We start from the raw sequence: 22,731 nt of genomic DNA, 5'->3' as shown, positions 1-22,731 counted from the left end.
GTCTAGTCTATAGTCTAGTCTATAGTCAAGTCTATAGTCTAGTCCATAGTCTAGTCCATAGTCTAGTCTATGGTCTAGTCTATAGTCTAGTCTATAGTCTAGTCTATAGTCTAGTCTATAGTCTAGTCTACAGTCTAGTCTATAGTCTAGTCTATAGCCTAGTCTATAGTCTAATCTATAGTCTAGTCTATAGTCTAGTCTATAGTCTAATCTATAGTCTACTCTATAGTCTACTCTATAGTCTACTCTATAGTCTACTCTATAGTCTACTCTATAGTCTACTCTATAGTCTACTCTATAGTCTACTCTATAGTCTACTCTATAGTCTACTCTATAGTCTAGTCTGTAGTCAGTCTAGTCTATAGACTAGTCTATAGTCTAGTCTATAGTCTAGTCTATAGACTAGTCTATAGTCTAGTCTATAGTCTAGTCTATAGTCTAGTCTATAGACTAGTCTATAGTCTAGTCTATAGTCTAGTCTATAGTCTAGTCTATAGACTAGTCTATAGTCTAGTCTATAGTCTAGTCTATAGTCTAGTCTATAGTCTAGTCTATAGTCTAGTCTATAGTCTAGTCTATAGTCTAGTCTATAGTCTAGTCTATAGTCTAGTCTATAGTCTAGTCTATAGTCTAGTCTATAGTCTAGTCTATAGTCTAGTCTATAGTCTAGTCTATAGTCTAGTCTATAGTCTAGTCTATAGTCTAGTCTATAGTCTTGTCTATAGTCTAGTCTATAGTCTAGTCTATAGTCTAGTCTATAGTCTAGTCTATAGTCTAGTCTATAGTCTAGTCTATAGTCTAGTCTATAGTCTAGTCTATAGTCTAGTCTATAGTCTAGTCTATAGTCTAGTCTATAGTCTAGTCTATAGTCTAGTCTATAGTCTAGTCTATAGTCTAGTCTATAGTCTAGTCTGTAGTCTAGTCTATAGTCTAGTCTATAGTCTAGTCTATAGTCTAGTCTATAGTCTAGTCTATAGTCTAGTCTATAGTCTAGTCTATAGTCTAGTCTATAGTCTAGTCTATAGTCTATATAGTCTAGTCTATAGTCTAGTCTATAGTCTAGTCTATAGTCTAGTCTATAGTCTAGTCTATAGTCTAGTCTATAGTCTAGTCTATAGTCTAGTCTAGTATCGTCTATAGTCTAGTCTATAGTCTAGTCTATAGTCTAGTCTATAGTCTAGTCTATAGTCTAGTCTATAGTCTAGTCTATAGTCTAGTCTATAGTCTAGTCTATAGTCTAGTCTATAGTCTAGTCTATAGTCTAGTCTATAGTCTAGTCTATAGTCTAGTCTATAGTCTAGTCTATAGTCTAGTCTATAGTCTAGTCTATAGTCTAGTCTATAGTCTAGTCTATAGTATAGTCTATAGTCTAGTCTATAGTCTAGTCTATAGTCTAGTCTATAGTCTAGTCTATAGTCTAGTCTCTAGTCTAGTCTATAGTCTAGTCTATAGTCTAGTCTATAGTCTAGTCTATAGTCTTGTCTATAGTCTAGTCTATAGTCTAGTCTATAGTCTAGTCTATAGTCTAGTCTATAGTCTAGTCTATAGTCTAGTCTATAGTCTAGTCTATAGTCTAGTCTATAGTCTAGTCTATAGTCTAGTCTATAGTCTAGTCTATAGTCTAGTCTATAGTCTAGTCTATAGTCTAGTCTATAGTCTAGTCTATAATCTAGTCTATAGTCTAGTCTATAGTCTAGTCTATAGTCTAGTCTATAGTCTAGTCTATAGTCTAGTCTATAGTCTAGTCTATAGTCTAGTCTATAGTCTAGTCTATAGTCTAGTCTATAGTCTAGTCTATAGTCTAGTCTATAGTCTAGTCTATAGTCTAGTCTATAGTCTCGTCTATAGTCTAGTCTATAGTCTAGTCTATAGTCTAGTCTATAGTCTAGTCTATAGTCTAGTCTATAGTCTAGTCTATAGTCTAGTCTATAGTCTAGTCTATAGTCTAGGTCTATAGTCTAGTCTATAGTCTAGTCTATAGTCTAGTCTATAGTCTAGTCTATAGTCTAGTCTATAGTTCTAGTCTATAGTCTAGTCTATAGTCTAGTCTATAGTCTAGTCTATAGTCTAGTCTATAGTCTAGTCTATAGTCTAGTCTATAGTCTAGTCTATAGGTCTAGTCTATAGTCTAGTCTATAGTCTAGTCTATAGTCTAGTCTATATGGCTAGCTAGTCTATGTCTAGTCATAGTCTAGTCTATAGTCTTAGTCTATAGTCTAGTCTATAGTCTAGTCTATAGTCTAGTCTATAGTCTAGTCTATAGTCTAGGTCTATAGTCTAGTTCTATAGTCTAGTCTATAGTCTAGTCTATAGTCTAGTCTATAGTCTAGTCTATAGTCTAGTCTATAGTCTAGTCTATAGTCTAGTCTATAGTCTAGTCTATAGTCTAGTCTATAGTCTAGTCTATAGTCTAGTCTATAGTCTAGTCTATAGTCTAGTCTATAGTCTAGTCTATAGTCTAGTCTATAGTCTAGTCTATAGTCTAGTCTATAGTCTAGTCTATAGTCTAGTCTATAGTCTAGTCTATAGTCTAGTCTAGTCTATAGTCTAGTCTTAGTCTAGTCTATAGTCTAGTCTATAGTCTAGTCTATAGTCTAGTCTATAGTTTAGTTTATTGTCTAGTCTATAGTAAAGTATACAGTCTATGCAATAGTCTAGTATCGAGTCAATAGTCAAGTCTATAGTCTGGTTTATAATCTATAGTCTAGTCTATAGTCTAGTCTATAGTCTAGTCTGTAGTCTAGTTTATAGTCTAGTCTATAGTCTAGTCTGTAGTCTAGTCTGTAGTCTAGTCTATAGTTTAGTCTATAGTCTAGTCTATAGTTTAGTTTATTGTCTAGTCTATAGTAAATTATACAGTCTAGTCTATAGTCTAGTCTATGCAATAGTCTAGTATCTAGTCAATAGTCAAGTCTATAGTCTGGTTTATAATCTATGTCTAGTCTATAGTCTGGTCTTTGACGTTTTCTAGCGGCTTTTGCAAAAACTAAATATGACATATTCTAGTGGTTTTTGCAATGTAATTTAACGGGAAAATTGCCAAAACTGATTATAAGACACATGTTCAGACTGGACTATTTGAGAATAGTTCAACTCAGATGGTCTAAAGAGATAATTTGTTCTATAAACCTTTGATAAGTGATCATTAATAAGACACTTCAAATATAATATAAAAATATAAGATATTTTGAAAAAAAATGGAATTAAAATTTGTTGAAAAATCGAAATCCAATTTAATATTTTAATGCAAAAATATACAATGAAAAACAATAAACATTTGTATTTACATAAAAAAATTTTGTTAATATAACCAATTTTCCTGTGGTACTAAAACAGAGGATTTACAATATTGGGATCATATTTACATATTTTTACATTAATTCACCTGTTTACAGAGAACACTTGACAAACGTGGAAAATACATTTGTACTTTTAGTATAAACAAAAACAAGAAAAAAACAACTAAAACATTTGAACAATAAGAAACAAACAATACAAAATAAAATAAAAAACGAACATATAAACAGACACAGGACAAGGACACGAACAAAACAACAATGATAAATAATGAAAATATTCTCATATAATATTAATATCAAGCAATTGCTGCAAAAATGTCATAACTCAAAAAAGTTAAAAAAAAACTAAAACATATCAAAAGGTTAAATTTAACGTTCAGTAAATGGAACAAATTTAAAATGACAGTGATTTAATTTTTCGATTTCACAAAAGTTATGACATTATTTGCAGGAAATGTGCGATATATCATAATAAATATTTGTCATAATATTATACAGTAATGTGTAGATATTGAAAAAGTACTTACGGTTGTTTGTGTATAACTTCTCCGACATATCTACAGTTGAAATAATTACAGATGATGCGTTTTTATTTGATTGTTTTAAACACACACAGACAAATTTGTTTTTATGTTTTGATGGAAGGATATAAGCGATGAAAAATAGCATGACATTTTCAAGGATAAAGTAATGTATTTTCAAAAAGAGAGAGAGAGAGAGAGAAAAAAAGAAACACAAAAATACATACATATATATATAATTTACCAAAAAATAAGACTACATTCTTACTAAAATTATTACTTCGTAAAAAAATGCTAAAAACTAAAAACTTACTGTACAGGTGAAGCACTGGGTTGTGGAGCAGGTCGTTGGCCAGCTTCTGGATTTGCCTGGGGACCGGTGACAGGACGATATTCCAAGAGATTATAGGTTTTCCAAAATAAAAATTCCCGATAGTATTTAAGGCCCTCATACAAAACAGCCATTATGAAAATGGCCAACATGGAACCCAACAAACCACCAACACTATCTATTTTCCACCATTCAAATAAAATTGTTTCATTGCAACCAAAATGGAACTGAAAAAACAAAACAAAACAAAATTGTAAAACTATTGCATTTTTACAACACAACCAAATATACTTACCGCCATCGACATGGCATGATGCAACATACTCTCACCACCACTAGCGGCGGCAGCATGATGATGATGTACACTGTTTACATCATGATGTATGTGTACATTGGCGGGCATTTCTGTTGTGGTTGTGGTAGTCGACATTATAGCAGAATGATCCATTGTGGCATGATCATGCATTGAATGATGCATTGAGTGATCGGCTACAATAATTGGTATTTTTTTAAAACAAATAAAAATTATTAAAATAAAAATATAAAACCTAGAACAAGTCTGCAATGGGAATGAGAGAATGGGATATACATATAGATGTGAAACCAAAGTTGAATTTAAAAAGTAAATAATGTGTTTTTGTATTAAAAATATGTATATGATCAATAGTTTATGAAGTAATTTATGGATTAAGGCTATTGACTGACTAAGTCTGGACTATAAAGTAGTCTATAGTCTGGACTATAGTCTGTACTATAGGCTGGACTATAGTCTGGACTATAGGCTGGACTATAGTCTGGATTATAGTCTGGACTATAGAGTAGACTATAGTCTGGACTATAGAGTAGACTATAGTCTGGGCTATAGAGTAGACTATAGTCTGGACTATAGAGTAGAATATAGTCTGGACTATAGAGTAGACTATAGTCTGGACTATAGAGTAGACTATAGTCTGGACTATAGAGTAGACTATAGTCTGGACTATAGAGTAGACTATAGTCTGGACTATAGAGTAGACTATAGTCTGGACTATAGAGTAGACTATAGTCTGGACTATAGAGGAGACTATAGAGGAGACTATTGTCTGGACTATAGAGGAGACTACATATATTCTGGAATATAGAGGAGACTATAGTCTGGACTATAGAGTAGACTATAGTGTGGACTATAGAGTAGACTATAGAGTGGACTATAGAGTTGACTATAGTCTGGACCATAGAGTAAACTATAGTCTGGACTATAAAGTAAACTACGGTTTGGACAATAGAGTAGACTAAAGTCTAGACTATAAACGAGATTATATTTTGGACTACAGAGTAGACTATAATCTGTACTATAGAGAATACTATAGTCTGGACTATAAATTAACTATGGTTTAGACTATATAGTAGACTAAAGTCTGGAGTATAAAAGAGACTATAGTCTGGACTATAAAGTAAACTATAGTCTGCACTATAGAGTACACTATAGTCTGGACTATAGAGCAGACTATAGAGTAGACTATAGTCCGAACTATAAAGTAAACTATAGTCTGGACTATATAGAGTATACTATAATCTGGACAATAAAGTAATCTATGATTTAAAACTAGACTAAAATCGATATTATCGTCTGGACTATAGAGTAGATTATAGTCTGGACTATAGAGTAGACTGTAGTCTGGACTACAGAGTAGACTATAGTCTGGACTATAGAGTAGATTATAGTCTGGACTATAGAGTAGACTATAGTCTGGACTTTAGAGTAGACTATAGTCTTGACTAGAGAGTAGACTAAAGTCTGGAATAACGATTAGACTATAGTCTGAACTATAGAGTAAACTATAGTCTGGACTATATAGAGTATACTCTAATCTGGACAATGAAGTAATCTATGGTTTGGACTATAGAGTAGACTAAAGAAAAGACTAAAAACGAGAATATAGTCTGGACTATAGAGTAGACTATAGTCTGGATTATAGAGTACACTATAGTCCGGACTATAGATTAGACTATAGTCTGGATTATAGAGTAGACTATAATCTGGATTACAGAGTAGACTGTAGTCTGGACTATAGAGTCCGAACTATAGAGTAGACTATAGTTTGGAGTAGAGTAGACCATAGAGAAGATTATAGTCTGGACTATAAGGTAGACTATAGTATGGACTATAGAATAGACTATATTCCAGTGTATAGTTTCGACTATGAACTAGGCCATAGTCACGACTATAGTATCGAGTATAGTCTATACTGTAGTCTCGACTATAGACTAGACTTTAGATAAGATTATAGTCTTTAATGACTAGTATGTTGGCTAGTCTAATGACTGGTCTAAAGAATAGTTCAGTGAGTAGTATATTGACAAGTGTATGATATAATCTATGAACTATATACTTAAAGTCTAATCTATTGACTTATTTAGAGACTTGCGCATATATTAGATCATCGACTAGTCTATTCATTACAGAGTATTACAGAGTAGACTGTAGTCTGGACTATAGAGTCCGAACTATAGAGTAGACTATAGTTTGGAGTAGAGTAGACCATAGAGAAGATTATAGTCTGGACTATAAGGTAGACTATAGTATGGACTATAGAATAGACTATATTCCAGTGTATAGTCTCGACTATGAACTAGGCTATAGTCACGACTATAGACTATACTATAGTATCGACTATAGTCTATACTGTAGTCTCGACTATAGACTAGACTTTAGATAAGATTATTTTATTTAATGACTAGTATATTGGCTAGTCTAATGACTGGTCTAAAGAATAGTTCAGTGAGTAGTATATTGACAAGTGTGTGATATAATCTATGAACTATATACTTAAAGTCTAATCCATTGACTTATTTATAGACTTGCGTATATATTAGATCATCGACTAGTCTATTCACTGATCTATTTATTAACTAGTCTATTGAGTAGCCTATGGACTGGTCTATTAACTAGTCTAAAGGCTTTTCTAATCTATTGATAAGGCTATTAAGCTAATGAATAGTCTAAAGCCTAGTCTATTGATTAGTCTAATGTCCAGCCTAATAACTAGTCTGTGATTAATATATTGTCTGATCTCTTGACTAATCTATAGCATCGTCTATTGGCTAGTCTATTGATTAGATCCTAACTTATATATAAACGGTTAAATACTTTAAAGTTTTAAATTCAACAATCGTATTACAAATATATTTTAAAAAGAAATTAATATTAATAAATCATTAATTCATAAGAATAATCCTTACCATGATTTTCCAGTGTATGTTGTGAATGATCCATCATTTAATAAAAATAGGAAAACGTAAGTTTAATTATGTGCAGCAGTTAAAAAATAAAATCTGAAAGAAAAATTAAGAAAATAATATTGATTATTTGTTAAATGTTAAACGTTTATTATTATTGTAATAACATTTTTACTGATATTTAAGTGTTGCATTTTAAATAAGTTTTATATTAATTCTGAATATACTGCAGATTTTAAATTTTAATACGCAGTATTATATAATTAATGAAATCAATTGTGCGTAAGAATAATATAAAATATAAATTAAAATTCATGTATGTACATAATTTTAAAGAAAAAACAAAAACAGTAGTGAAGATTTACATACATATTACTTAATACAACAAAAACTTAACATTTATTTTTGAAAAAATAAACAAACATTAAGTTTATTTTCATGTACAGTAGAGAAAAATTTAATAGCAATATTTTATACATTTTCTAGAAATTTTGGGGATTTTGAAAAGCTTCAACTGTTTCGCTAGAGCCTATTGCGCTTTTAACATACGGATTAGTATACCGCCTCCCATTTTAGGAGGTGTCAAGACTGTAGAGTAGACTACAGCCTGGACTTTAGAGTAGGCTATCGTATAGACTTAAGTGTAGACAGTCTGGACAATAGAGTAAACCATAGTCTGGACTATATAGAAGGCTGTGGTCTGGACTATGGATAAACTAGTGTTTGGACTATAGTCTGGACTATAGAGAAGACTATAGTCTGGAATATATAATATACTATTGTCTGGACTATAGAGTAGACTATAGTCTGGACTATAAAGTAGACTATAGACTATAGATTGCACTATAGAGTAGACTATAGTATGGACTATAGTCTGGACTATAGAGTAGGCTATAGTTTGGACTATAGAGTAGACTATAGTCTGGACTATAAAGTAGACTGTAGTCTGGAATATAAAGTAGACTATAGTCTGGACTATAGAGTAGACTACAGTCTGGACTATAAAGTAGACCGTAGTCTGGAATATAAAGTAGACTATAATCTGGACTATAGAGTAGACTATAGACTGGACTATAGAGTAGACTATAGAGTAGACTATAGAGTAGACTATAGAGTAGACTATAGAGTAGACTATAGAGTAGACTATAGAGTAGACTATAGAGTAGACTATAGAGTAGTCAATAGTCTGGACTATAGAGTAGACTATAGTATGGACTATAGTCTGGACTATAGAGTAGACTACAGTCTGGACTATAGAGTAGACTATAGTCTGGACTATAGAGTAGACTATAGTCTGGAATATAGAGTAGACTATAGCCTGGACTATAGAGTAGTCAATAGTCTGGACTATAGAGTAGACTATAGTATGGACTATAGAGTAGACTATAGTATGGACTATAGTCTGGACTATAGAGTAGGCTACAGTCTGGACTATAGAGTAGACTATAGTCTGGACTATAGAGTAGACTATAGTCTGGACTATAGAGTAGACTATAGTCTGGAATATAGAGTAGTCTATAGTCTGGACTATAGAATAGACTATAGTCTGGACTATAAAGTAGACTATAGTCTGGACTATAGAGTAGACTATAGCCTGGATTATAGAGTAGTCAATAGTCTGGACTATAGAGTAGACTATAGTATGGACTATAGTCTGGACTATAGAGTAGACTACAGTCTGGACTATAGAGTAGACTATAGTCTGGACTATAGAGTAGACTATAGTCTGGAATATAGAGTAGTCTATAGTCTGGACTATAGAATAGACTATAGTCTGGACTATAAAGTAGACTATAGTCTGGACTATAGAGTAGACTATAGTCTGGACTATAGAGTAGATTATAGTCTGGACTAAAGAGTAGACTATAGTCTGGACTATAGAGTAGACTATAGTCTGGACTATAATGTAGACTATAGAGTAGACTATAGTCTGGACTATTCAACAGTTTATTATTCACTCTTTTCTCTTTTGCTTTCTTTAATAAAATACTGATATTTTTATTACCATTACTGTAGCAAAATTGACTGCAACACAATGTTAACGTTTCACTAATATAAGTTTGAAATTTATGCTTAAAAACACAGTTGCAAGAGAGTAGCTCTAGATTCTAATTAAAACAAATAAACTACAAAAAATAACATGTACTTGTTGTGCATTATATTATAATACAAATCTGATTAAAACGGATATTTTAGCTCAAAAGAAAAAAAGACTTAAGGAAAACTTTTTCTCAGCGTCTACGAACAAAAAGTTTTTATAAATTAAAAACTTTTAAAAGCATAGAGGAAAACATATGCATGTAGAGCGGAAGCTTTGTTGTCAAATACTTAAGATTGCTGTCAAAAATCTAATAGTGGTTTAAGAGTTTACGAAAGTTTATGAACAATTTTTATAACGAAACCTTTGTTGTTAAGATAATAAGAAAAATTATAATTGATCTTTGATTCTCTTTTCGCCTTTATTAACATCAGCCAACCTTTTTACAAACAGCTTGGCAACACTGTTTACTATCATGGCCTCTATAGCGACCAAGTCATTTAAAACTCCTAAATGTTTTTAATTGGTCTGCAACAATTCTTATCACAATATCCCCTACGCAACATATCCCCTACGCTTCATAAAACATTATTTTTCTATTATTTATTATGCCTTAATGGTTATTTTACCCAACACCCTCTAATATTTTGCAGAGTAGGTATTTTTATTTTTTTTAGATTTCCAACAAACCAAGTTCAATGTAGTGACATTGTCTGCTGCATGTTTGCGGTTCGGAAACCTTGTACACATCCTACATTAACAAAGAATAAACAAGACATTTCAAACAATTTTCAAATAAAAAAAGGAAACCTCTTTCTATCATGTTCACCAGCATAGTTACACACATTTTGTAGAGTTTAGCCGAATAATTCGGTTTCGGTTTAGGGGGAAAATCTAAATTTGAAATATATTTAAGGAAATTTGGCAGAACACCGAAGCTTTATAAGATTACTCTTATAGTAGTCTAGTAGTAATATGGACTATAGTCTACTCTAAAGTTCAGAATATAGTCCACACTATTGTCTACTCTATAGTCCAGGCTTTAGTCTATACTATAGCCCAGATCAGATTATATTCTACTCTAGAGTCCAGACTACTACTCTATAGTCTGGACTATAGAGTAGAATGTAATCTGGTCTGAGCTATAGTCTACTCTATAGTCCAGACTATAGTCTACTCTATAGTCCAGACTATAGTCTACTCTAAAGTCCTGAATATAGTCCACGTTATTGTCTACTCTATAGTACAGGCTTTAGTCTACACTAAGCCCTGACCAGATATTTTACTCTATAGTCCGGACTACGGGCTACTCTATAGTCCAGACTATAGTCTACTCTAAAGTCCTGAATATAGTCCACGTTATTGTCTACTCTATATTACAGGCTTTAGTCTACACTAAGCCCTGACCAGATATTTTACTCTATAGTCCGGACTACAGGCTACTCTATAGTCCAGACTATAGTCTACTCTATAGTCCAGACTATAGTCTACTCTATAGTCCAGACTATAGTCTACTCTATAGTCCACACTATAGTCTACTCTATAGTCCAGACTATAGTCTACTCTAAAGCCCAGAATATAGTCCACACTATTGTCTACTCTATAGTCCAGGCTTAAGTCTACACTATAGCCCAGACCAGATTATATTTTACTCTATAGTCCAGACTATAGTCTACTCTATTGTCCAGACTCAAGTCTATTCTATAGTCCAGACTATAGTCTACTCTAGAGTCCAGATTATAGTTTTCTCTATAGTCAAGACTATAGTGTACTCCATAGTCTACTCTATAGTCCAGACTATAGTCTACTCTACAGTCCAGACTATAGTCTTCTCTATAGTCCAGACTGTAGCCTACTCTATAGTCCAGACTATAGTCTACTCTATAGTCCAGACTATAGTCTACTCTATAGTCCAGACTATAGTCTACTCTATAGTCCAGACTATAGTCTACTCTATAGTCCAGACTATAGTCTACTCTATAGTCCAGACTATAGTCTACTCTATAGTCCAGACTATAGTCTACTCTATAGTCCAGACTATAGTCTACTCTATAGTCCAGTCTATAGTCTACTCTAAAACCCAGAATATAGTCCACACTATTGTCTATTCTATAGTCCAGGCTTTAGTCTGCACTATAGCCCAGACCAGATAATATTCGACTTTATAGTCCAGACTACAGTCTACTCTATAGTTGAGAATATAGTCTACTTTGTAGTCCAGGCTAGAGTCTACTCTATAGTCCAGACTATAATCTACTCTATAGTACAGACTATAGTCTACTCTGTAGTCCAGACTATAGTCTACTTTATAGTCAGGACACTATAACCTTCACTATTGTCCACTGATTTATTGCTCCCTCTTTATTTGAAGTTAGTCCGAATATTACCTTCAATTCGCTATTATCCTCACAAACCTAGTTTCGGTCGTACTGTAGCATTTTGCATTTTTTTCCTAGAATTAAAACTAGTGGACAATTTATTGTTTAATAAAGTTGGCACAGAGGATTGCTTTAATTTCATGTGTAATGTTGTACGACACTAAAACCATTTTGGAGGAGAAACAAATAAATTTGGTTATAGAAAACAAACATTAAAATGGATAAAATATACCAGCGAATGATTTCAATGGTCGTTAACGAAAATATTTGGCGACATTTATGCTATTAGTTTAAAATGAAATACATAAAGGCAAACAGGAAACGAAATTCTAAAAGAGCACAAAAAAATATACCAATTTAACACAAGGTAGACAGATTGAATTTTACGACTATTATTAAATTGCTTTACAAAAAGAATATTTTAGAATTTGTATAAAATTAAATTCATTTAACTTTGTTGAAAACTTTTATTTCGACAAAACTGCCAAGTTTCAATGTCTGGTTATACAATCTCAAGGATGTGTAAAGTGCAAACATGACTAAAAGTGTTAAATAAATATCTGTGACGTTAAATGTATTTATATCCTTCACACAAAATCTACAACTAATCTTTGTCTATGGATATTAGCAAATTATGTAAATTTACCTGTAATCAATTATGTATGTATATAAGATTGTTTAAATTTATATAATACGGAGTATTAAGATAAATATTATGTAAAGAATCCTCAAAAATAAGGTGTTTTTCTTTACAGTCGCTTCGATCACAGATTAAACTATAGTTCGGACTATATTCTAATTTATGTTTTAAACTATAGACTACTTTATATTATAGCCTATTGACAACTCTATTTGTTTCAGTCCAGACTGTCTACTGTATAGTCCAGACAGTCCCAACTATATTCTAATCTATAGTCCAAAGTATAGTCTAATCTATAGTCCAAACTATAGTCTAATCTATAGTCTACTCTATAGTCCAGACTATAGTCTGTTCTATAATCCAGATTATAATCTATTCTATAGCCCAGACTATAGTCTACTCAACTGTCCAGACTATAGTCTACTCTATAGTCCAGACTCTATAGTCCAGACTATAGTCTACTCTATAGTCCAGACTCTATAGTCCAGACTATAGTCTACTCTATAGTCCAGACTATAGTCTACTCTATAGTCCAGACTATAGTCTACTCTATAGTCCAGACTATAGTCTACTCTATAGTCCAGACTTTAGTCTACTCTCTAGTCCAGACTATAGTCTAATTTATAGTCCAGACTATAGTCTACTCTATAGTCCAGACTATAGTCTACTCTATAGTTCAGACTTTAGTCTACTCTATAGTCCAGAGTTAAGTCTCCATTATATTCCAGACTATAGTCTACTCTATAGTTGAGACTATAGTCTACTCTATAGTTGAGACTATAGTCTACTCTATAGTTGAGACTATAGTCTACTCTATAGTTGAGACTATAGTCTACTCTATAGTTGAGACTATAGTCTACTCTATAGTTGAGACTATAGTCTACTCTATAGTTGAGACTTTAATCTACTCTATAGTTGAGACTATAGCCTACTCTATAGTTGAGACTATAGTCTACTCTATAGTTGAGACTATAGTCTACTCTATAGTTGAGACTATAGTCTACTCTATAGTTGAGACTATAGTCTACTCTATAGTTGAGACTATAGTCTACTCTATAGTTGAGACTATAGTCTACTCTATAGTTAAGACTACAGTCTACTCTATAGTTGAGACTATAGTCTACTTTATAGTTGAGACTATAGTCTACTTTATAGTCGAGACTATAGTCTACTTTATAGTCGAGACTATAGTCTACTCTATAGTCGAGACTACAGTTTACTCAATAGTTGAGGCTATAGTCATCTCTATATTACATTTAAAATCAGAGTTCCCTTGAATTTCTCATTTCCCTTGAAAACAAAAAAATTATTATCTTGATATTCGCTCGAACTTGTCATTCACAATAGTTGATTATGTTTGGTAACAGCTGTTTATTGTTTACAAAATTCGAACGAAAATTATCACAACAGTTCGAATATTTTCATATGAAAGAAATTTGAAACTTAAGAAAAAGTAAAACTTATTTTAGGTGAAATTTTACTTTGCAATAGTTGTAAATGTTTGTGAATTGTACTTTTTAAAATTCCTTAAATATCTGCTTTTTTGACACCCTGTATTTAATTATATAGACACAATGATAAGTTGATTTTATACAGAGAAATAACACCATTTAAAATACGCATAACAAATTCGTGGGTAATAGGGTGTTATTTTCAAGGAATAAAACTTTAGAATGAATTGTATATAAATTGCAAGGTTGTCTACCGTTATTGCTAATATATCGTCTGGAATAATACAGATTACGGTCACCAATCCTAACAAATTGCTATAAAAAAGGAATTTGACATGACAAATGATGGATTGAATGGAAAATATATTGTCTATATTATAGTTTACTAAGTTTCAGGACTTTCCCGGCAGCTTTTAAAATAGCGACCATTAAAGCAAGGTTGCCAATTTAAATTTTCATTATTTCTTAAACAAAACACCCCTTTTTAACAGAAATTATGCAACAAATTGTTGCAAATAATTATATAAATATACAATTAAATTCAAAATAATGCAATTTAAGGTAACAATAGCTATAATAAAACAAAAGAAGATTAAGAATATATTTATAAAAATGTACACGTATTTTGGCTTTAAAGAAAGATATATACTATGTATCCATTATAATTTTTATATAAAAAACAAAACCTGCAACTTTAGAAATCACAAATAAACAAGAAAAGTACAGCTGGAAAACAAAAACTTAATAAAAAGTGCATAACAAGATAATAGGAAAAATTTTCCTTCTCAGAATTGTGGTAAACTACATGTTGTAGAAACATTTCGGAACATAGTTTTCAATGAGGAATTTCTTTGTAAAATAAGGGAAAATACAAATTTCATTAACAAAACATTTTTTTTCTTTTTTTGGGGGGAAGAGAAAATAAATCATTCTTCCATGCAATTAATTTCTTTTGATGCTGGTTGTCTGTGGTCAAGGAAGTTAAAATAAATAAATTTAAGTTTAAATAAAGGTAAATACTCAAATATTTAAAAAAAAAATAAAATAAACATATTTTTATTTAGTTGACATCACAGATTAAAGAGTTGTACACACCAGGCATTCCCACGACAATTTCGGTCTAGTCTATAGTCTAGTCAATGGTCTTGTCTATAGTCTAGTCGAGTAAAGTCATGTTTATAGTTTAGTTTATAGTCTAGTCTATAGTCTAAACTATAGTCCAGACTATAGACTAGACTATAGTCTAACTTATAGTCTAATCTATAGTCTAGTTTATATTATAGTTTAAAGTGTAGTCCATAGTCTAGTCTAGTTTGTAGTCTAGTCTAAAGTCCAGTCTATAGTTTAGTCTATCGTCCAGTCTACAGTCTAGCCTATAGCTTAATCTAAAGTCTAGTCTATAGTCTGATCTATAGGCTAGTCTATAGTCAAGTCTATAGTCTTGCCTAGTCAATAGTCTTTAGTCTAGTCTATAGTCTAGTCTATAGTCTAGTCTATAGTCTAGTCTATAGTCTAGTCTATAGTCCAGTCTATAGTCTAGTCTATAGTCTAGTCTATAGTCCAGTCTATAGTCTAGTCTATAGTCTAGTCCATATTCTAGTCGATAGTCTAGTCTATAGTCTAGTCTATAGTCTAGTCTATAGTCTAGTCTATAGTCTATAGTCTAGTCTATAGTCTAGTCTATAGTCTAGTCTATAGTCTAGTCTATAGTCTAGTCTATAGTCTAGTCATAGTCTAGTCTATAGTCTAGTCTATAGTCTAGTCTATAGTCTAGTCTATAGTCTAGTCTAGTCTAGTCTATAGTCTGTATAGTCTAGTCTATAGTCTAGTCTATAGTCTAGTCTATAGTCTAGTCTATAGTCTAGTCTATAGTCTAGTCTATAGTCTAGTCTATAGTCTAGTCTATAGTCTAGTCTATAGTCTAGTCTATAGTCTAGTCTATAGTATAGTCTATAGTCTAGTCTATAGTCTAGTCTATAGTCTAGTCTATAGTCTAGTCTATAGTCTAGTCTATAGTCTAGTCTATAGTCTAGTCTATAGTCTAGTCTATAGTCTAGTCTATAGTCTAGTCTATAGTCTAGTCTATAGTCTAGTCTATAGTCTAGTCTATGTCTAGTCTATAGTCTAGTCTATAGTCTAGTCTATAGTCTAGTCTATAGTCTAGTCTATAGTCTAGTCATAGTCTAGTCTATAGTCTAGTCTATAGTCTAGTCTATAGTCTAGTCTATAGTCTAGTCTATAGTCTAGTCTATAGTCTAGTCTATAGTCTAGTCTATAGTCTAGTCTATAGTCCTAGTCTATAGTCTAGTCTATAGTCTAGTCTATAGTCTAGTCTATAGTCTAGTCTATAGTCCTAGTCTATAGTCTAGTCTATAGTCTAGTCTATAGTCTAGTCTATAGTCTAGTCTATAGTCTAGTCTATAGTCTAGTCTATAGTCTATCCTATAGTCTAGCCTATAGTCTAGTCTATATCTAGTCTATAGTCTAGTCTATAGTCTAGTCTATAGTCCTAGTCTATAGTCTAGTCTATAGTCTAGTCTATGTCTAGTCTATAGTCTAGTCTATAGTCTAGTCTATAGTCTAGTCTAGTCTATAGTCTAGTCTATAGTCTAGTCTATAGTCTAGTCTATAGTCTAGTCTATAGTCTAGTCTACAGTCTAGTCTATAGTCTAATCTATAGACTAGTCTAGTGTATAGTGTAGTCTATACTCTAGTAAATAGTTATAGCTTAGTCTATAGTATAGTTTAACTCCTAGATCAAAGAGTCGACAATTTGAAAATAGCAAAAAGTCTTTTTGTTACAACTTTAGAACCCTATTTCATAGACATTTTATTGCCCAGGCAATATATTTCTTATAAATTCTAAAACCAACCTATTTTGTACAAAAAAAAAAAAAAAAAAAAAAACTGATGACCTTTTTATAAATTTTATTATTTTTTTATTAAAAATTTCAAACACACCATAAAAACAAACAGTCTGCTCTCATTTACCCTATTGCAATGGTAGTTTGTTTAAAACTATTAAAATCTAAATATTCAATTGAATTTATTTAACGCGTCATATACAATTCAAAGCAATTATTTAATAAACTAATAAAAACAATCACTACTGAAAAAAAAACAAAATAAAAACTATTCGATAATAGATTGACCTATTTCAAATTTTAACTTATTTTGAGAAAGGTAACAATATTTCGTTTTTTTTGAGAGTGCGTCTAATTTCTTCAAAAATTGAAAACAATGAGAGAGATTATATAAAATGATATGCAAGTGAAATAAAATTAAAACCAAAAATAATAAAAGTTTTTTTTTTTGGCTACAAAACAATTATAAAAGAGTTATGATACCTTTATAAAGTGTCTATAAATTTCGAAAGGTTTTTAGTTATTATACGTTTAAAAAAAAAAAAGATCTTGTTTAATAAAAGAAATGAGTTTTTTTTTTTGTTGTTAATAACCTTTCACTTAAAACAATAAAGATTTGAATGAAAATATATTGTATTTATAAAAGCATTTAATCCCAAACTAGGTCAAAGTGAATTTTAAAAAGTATGTACATTATACACGTGTGTACTTTTAATAAACAGCAACAAAACAAAACAAAATTGTTTAGGATTTCAACCTCTCACCACTGACCTACCAACCGACCACCAACCTTAACAAATAATTTCCGCCAAAAAGTTATTATTAAAGCCAAACAAATTATTATTAACAACTTTGCAAAAAAAAAAAGTCAATGACGGCAAAAAAGTTTAATCTTTAATCTCTGCGGTTTTTGTTGGAGCAACAGGAATTTTGAAATTAGTTTTAACAACATTATAATGGAATGTATTTGTCCTGATAGAAGAATAATCTGCAACAATAATGTCTAAATTTTGTATAAAAATAGCTTTGTTTTAACGTTAAAAAAATATAAAATTAATTTACAGATTTAAAGCAATTGTTAAAGCACTATGGGTAAAAACATAATAATATATATTAAAAAAATTTTAATAGTAAGTTGTCCTCGTATCGTTAAGCGATTTTAAAAATTGACCATATGCTAAGAAATATAAATGGATTAATTACAGATCGTATGACATAAAGCTTAAACAAAAGAGTGGCCCCCGAGGATCCGAGATGCACTAGTTCCGTAAATAGTTCGTTGAGGTTCCAAAAAAAAAATCCTTAGTTTTTAATTATCCCAGCACGAAAAATTCCTTAGAAAGTGAATTAAAAAACCACATTATTATTAACTGAGAGTTCCAGTAATAATATGCTCCATTTTCCTTAATATCTTGCATAATTCCATCACTACTGCAAAAGTAATTAAAATTATTTTCTCAGATATTCTTCTTTATTTCATTAAGTTTTGAGAATTTGCAAAAAGTATTAGTTTATGATAAATTTAATAAAATGTTTAGTTGGAAAAAAGTGATATTTAAAATGTAATAAATTGGTTGGACCAAAAATAAAAATAAACAAAACATTTTAAAGTTAAAAATGTTTGCATACTGATTTGCACCTTATTTACAATTCAGGTATATCATTAAAGCTATCACTTGCAGTTGAGAGACAGATTCCTTTTAAGATTTCCTTACAGCCATTAGTCGCAGTTATGGTACAATGCATTTTATCTATCAAAAAGTTGTTTGCTTTTTTTTGTAGAACAAAATTGATATTTAAGTCGCAACTATAGAATAATCTTTATTCTGGACTATAGTATGGACTATAGAGTAGACAATAGTCTGAACTATAGAGTAGATAATAGTCTGGACTATAGAGTAGACAATAGTCTGGACTATAGAGTGGACAATAGTCTGGACTATAGAGTAGACTATAGTCTCGACTATAGAGTAGACTATAGTCTCGATTATAGAGTAGACTATAGTCTCGACTACTTATAGAGTAGACTATAGTCTGGACTAAAGAGTAGACTATAGTCAGGACTATAGAGTAAACTATAGTCTGGACTATTATAGACTATAGTCTGGACTATAGAGTAGATTATAGTCCGACTATAGAGTAAACTATAGTCTGGACTATAGAGTAGACTGTAGTCTGGACTAAAGTCTGGACTATAGAGTAGACTATAGTCTGGACTATAGAGTAGACTATAGTCTGGACTATAGAGTAGACTATAGTCTGGACTGTAGAGTAGACTATAGTCTGGACTATAGAGTAGACTATAGTCTGGACTATAGAGTAGACTATAGTCTGGACTATAGAGTAGACTATAGTCTGGACTATAGAGTAGACTATAGTCTGGACTATAGAGTAGACTATAGTCTGGACTATAGAGTAGATTATAGTCCGACTATAGAGTAAACTATTGTCTGGACTATAGATTAGACTGTAGTTTGGACTATAGAGTAGACTATGGACTACAGAGTAGCATATAGCCTGGACTATCGAGTAGACTATAGTCTGTACTATAGAGTTAACTATAGTATGGACTATAGAGTAGACTATAGTAGACTATAGAGTAGACTATAGTCTGGACTATAGAGTAAACTATAGTCTGGACTATAGAGTAGACTATAGTAGACTGTAGAGTAGACTATAGTAGACTATAGTCTGGACTATAGAGTAGACTATATTAGACTATAGAGTAGACTATAGTCTGAACTGTAGAGTAGACAATAGTCTGGACTATAGAGTAGATAATAGTCTGGACTATAGAGTAGACTATAGTCTCGACTATAGAGTAGACTATAGCCTGGACTATAGAGTAGACTACAGCCTGGACTATAGAGTAGACTATAGTATGGACTATAGAGTAGACTATAGTCTGGACTATAGAGTAGACTATAGCCTGGACTATTGTCTGGACTATAGAGTAGAATATAGTCTGGACTATAGAGTAGATTATAGTCCGACTATAGAGTAAACTATAGTCTGAACTATAGAGTAGACTATAGTCTAGACTATAGAGTCGACTATAGTGTGGACTATAGAGTAGACTATGGACTACAGAGTAGACTATAGTCTGGACTAAAGAGTAGACTATAGTCAGGACTATAGAGTAAACTATAGTCTGGACTATATAGTAGACTATAGTCTGGACTATCGAGTAGACTTCAATCTGTACTATAGAGTAAACTATAGTCTGGACTATAGAGTAGACTATAGTCTGAACTATAGAGTAGACTATAGTCTGGACTATAGAGTAGACTATATCCTGGCTTATAGAGTAGACTACAGTTAAGACTATAGCCTCGACTCGAGTAGACTATAGTCTGGTCTATAGAGTAGGCTATGGTCTGCACTATAGAGTCGACTATAGTCTGCAATATAGAGTAGAATATAGTTCGGATTACACAGTAGACTATATTCTGGACTATAGAGTAGAGTAAAGTCTGAACTAAAGCCTAGACTATAGTCTGAACTATAGAGTAGACTATAGTCTACACTATAGGGTAGACTATAATCTGGACTATAGAGGAGACTATAGTATGCACTATAGAATAGACTATAGGGGAGACTATAGTCTGATCCATAGAGTAGACTATAAGCTGCACTATAGAGTAGACTATAGCTTGCACTATAGAGTAGACTATAGTCTGCACTATAGAGTAGACTATGGTCTGCACTATAGAGTAGACTATAGTCTGTACTATAGTTTGCAATATAGAGTAGAATATAGTTTGGATTATAGAGTAGACTATATTCTGGACTATAGAGTAGAGTAAAGTCTGAACTAAAGCTTAGATTATAGTCTGAACTATAGAGTAGACTATAGTCTAGATTATAAGACTATAGTCTGGACTATAGATTAGACAATAGTTTGGACTATAGAGAACTACATATAGTCTGGATTATAGAGTGGACTATATAGGCAAAACATTCTATAAAATAGCTTTAAATTCTTTTATTTTGTATAATTTAATCCTGAAAACTATACTTTTTTAAGTTAGCACTTTTTCAATATAGTGTCACAATATATTGAATATTTTTCATAAAGAATTTCCCTGTTATTATCATTTTAAGGAAATCCTTTAAAGTTTAAGGTTAAGGATGCAGGGCATATATTTACGTGATAACTTTTATAGAAAAATAAATTTAAATATAAATAAAAATACCTATTGATGTTAAACATTTTAAAGGGAATATATTTGGAAATTTTTGTTTAAAGTTAAAGTTTAAATTTGCTGATAAACATCAGACATGTTTAAGTGGTGGGGTTTGCTAGAAGAAAGTTTCTCAGAATTCACTTCTTAAAGTTGAGTAAATTTTCTATTTCATTATAATTTATTTAAATCTATAAAGCTGTATTATAGTATTTCGTTCACCCTAAATATATAAAAATATTTCCTTTTTTTATACATTTAATCATTCATACCCTTGCATAGCTGCTGCTGTCTATTGTCATTTACTTCATGGTATTCTTTGTCTATTTACACATACAGTAGTGTGTAGATTATAAGCAACAAGTAGCGATAGTTGTAAAATAATAGATTTACTTAAAAACTTACAGTTTTCCTAAAGTTTTACTTTAAAATCGGTTTTGGACATCAATCTTTACCAGTCACCTATAGAACATTTTGTAGCCGAAGGGAGACTCAGATTCTCTCATAATTCTTTTCTTTAAGGAATCGATTCGGTAAAACTTTCAGATTGAAAACCCTTGGGCATCTTCTACAGTTTTATTTTTCTATTTTTGAATCTTTAAACTCTACTTAGGAAATCACCGTGGAATCCTTATGGTTTCCTTTTTAAACTAAACCTAAGACTCAAATAACTTTTAGATTTATCTCTCGTCTTTAGCCTTATATGTTCTTTACCATACTGTCTTAATAAAGAAAGTCCTTTATAATGACGTGCGAAAAGTAGTTGGATTTTATCCTTGCATACCATCACAATTTATTGACAAATACTTTTATTAATACGTGGGGTATTTAAAGGAAATTTTTCTGTTTTTAGAAATTTTTCAACACACACACATGCATACAGTTTATAAAAATGAAATTTAATACTTCTTATTGAATATTGAAATATGAAAAAAATTTTATAAATTTATCAATTACTAATTAATTTAATAATCAGTTTTAGAATTCTTAAAAATTGTCTTTATAGGAAATAACAGCTTAATTAATAGAAATTTTATAAAAAAAAAAACAATAAAATTTAATTACACAAAGTTTAAACTATAAAAATATCACCTTTAATTTTACTTTTACTTCTTAAATTTTTGTTTAGTTTTTTTTACAAGTATCCTTTAAAGAAAATTTAAAAACTTCCTAAAAATATGTTACACACTTTTACTCTTATTTGCATATGAAAATATGCAAACCATGTTTTTTTCCTATTTCGTTTAACAGGAAAAGACAATTTTATGTTTGTATCCTGTGTCCAATATTAGGAAATATGAATAATTTATGGGAAAAAAAGTGGACTTTTAAAAACGTTAAAATTCATTTTGATGCAAATTTGCTAATAAATGCATGTGAGGTTTTATTAAATTTCCATATAAACTGTACTAATAATAGTTAATTTAAAATTTAATGTTTAATTCTAATTGCAAATTAAATATATCACCATGGCAAATAATTTAGCTTTATTTAAAATAATATTTTCTCATGAAAATCGCGTTTATTAAGATGTGGGATAATGGAAGTCATCAAAAGAAACTCATATGTTTTCCGCTCCTAATCACAGCACTATAGCGCCTAGAAACATACGTAGTAGTACGAAGTACAAACTCTATTAAACTGACAACACTTATTTCCTTACCACTAATGATCTAGGTAAACCCCGAACATACTCGAAGCAAAGTAGAGAAACCCACGGGTTATACAAAGATTTCACAAAAACCAATAAGGATTATAACAAGAATCGGTTTTCGGGTAAGAAATAAATACCAAAGAAAGTACCTA

At 31.2% G+C, this 22,731-nt stretch overlaps 1 protein-coding gene across 3 annotated transcripts in view; it reads right to left on the bottom strand.

The window, feature by feature from the left end:
* The window catches only part of LOC119609472 (high affinity copper uptake protein 1), a 70,008-nt gene that overhangs the window by 5,164 nt on the left and 42,113 nt on the right, over nucleotides 1-22,731 (bottom strand). For 2 of the 3 annotated variants that reach the window (XM_037964277.1, XM_037964278.1), the window contains 4 exons: nucleotides 7,374-7,466; nucleotides 4,447-4,640; nucleotides 4,134-4,378; nucleotides 3,827-3,856 (listed from right to left, as the gene is read on the bottom strand). In XM_037964277.1, coding sequence (XP_037820205.1) covers nucleotides 3,827-3,856; nucleotides 4,134-4,378; nucleotides 4,447-4,640; nucleotides 7,374-7,410 — 506 coding nt within the window. In that variant the 5' untranslated portion in view covers nucleotides 7,411-7,466. The remainder of the gene's footprint in view (nucleotides 1-3,826; nucleotides 3,857-4,133; nucleotides 4,379-4,446; nucleotides 4,641-7,373; nucleotides 7,467-22,731) is intronic. The other variant, XM_037964279.1, reaches the window with a different exon arrangement.

This window comes from Lucilia sericata, unplaced genomic scaffold (assembly GCF_015586225.1).
Source record: "Lucilia sericata isolate MDLA Ls3-8-SP2 unplaced genomic scaffold, ASM1558622v1 Contig000988F_arrow, whole genome shotgun sequence".
Taxonomy (NCBI): domain Eukaryota; kingdom Metazoa; phylum Arthropoda; class Insecta; order Diptera; family Calliphoridae; genus Lucilia; species Lucilia sericata.
The sequence above is the reverse complement of the archived record's forward strand: the minus strand, read 5'-3'. Positions and strand labels throughout refer to the sequence as shown.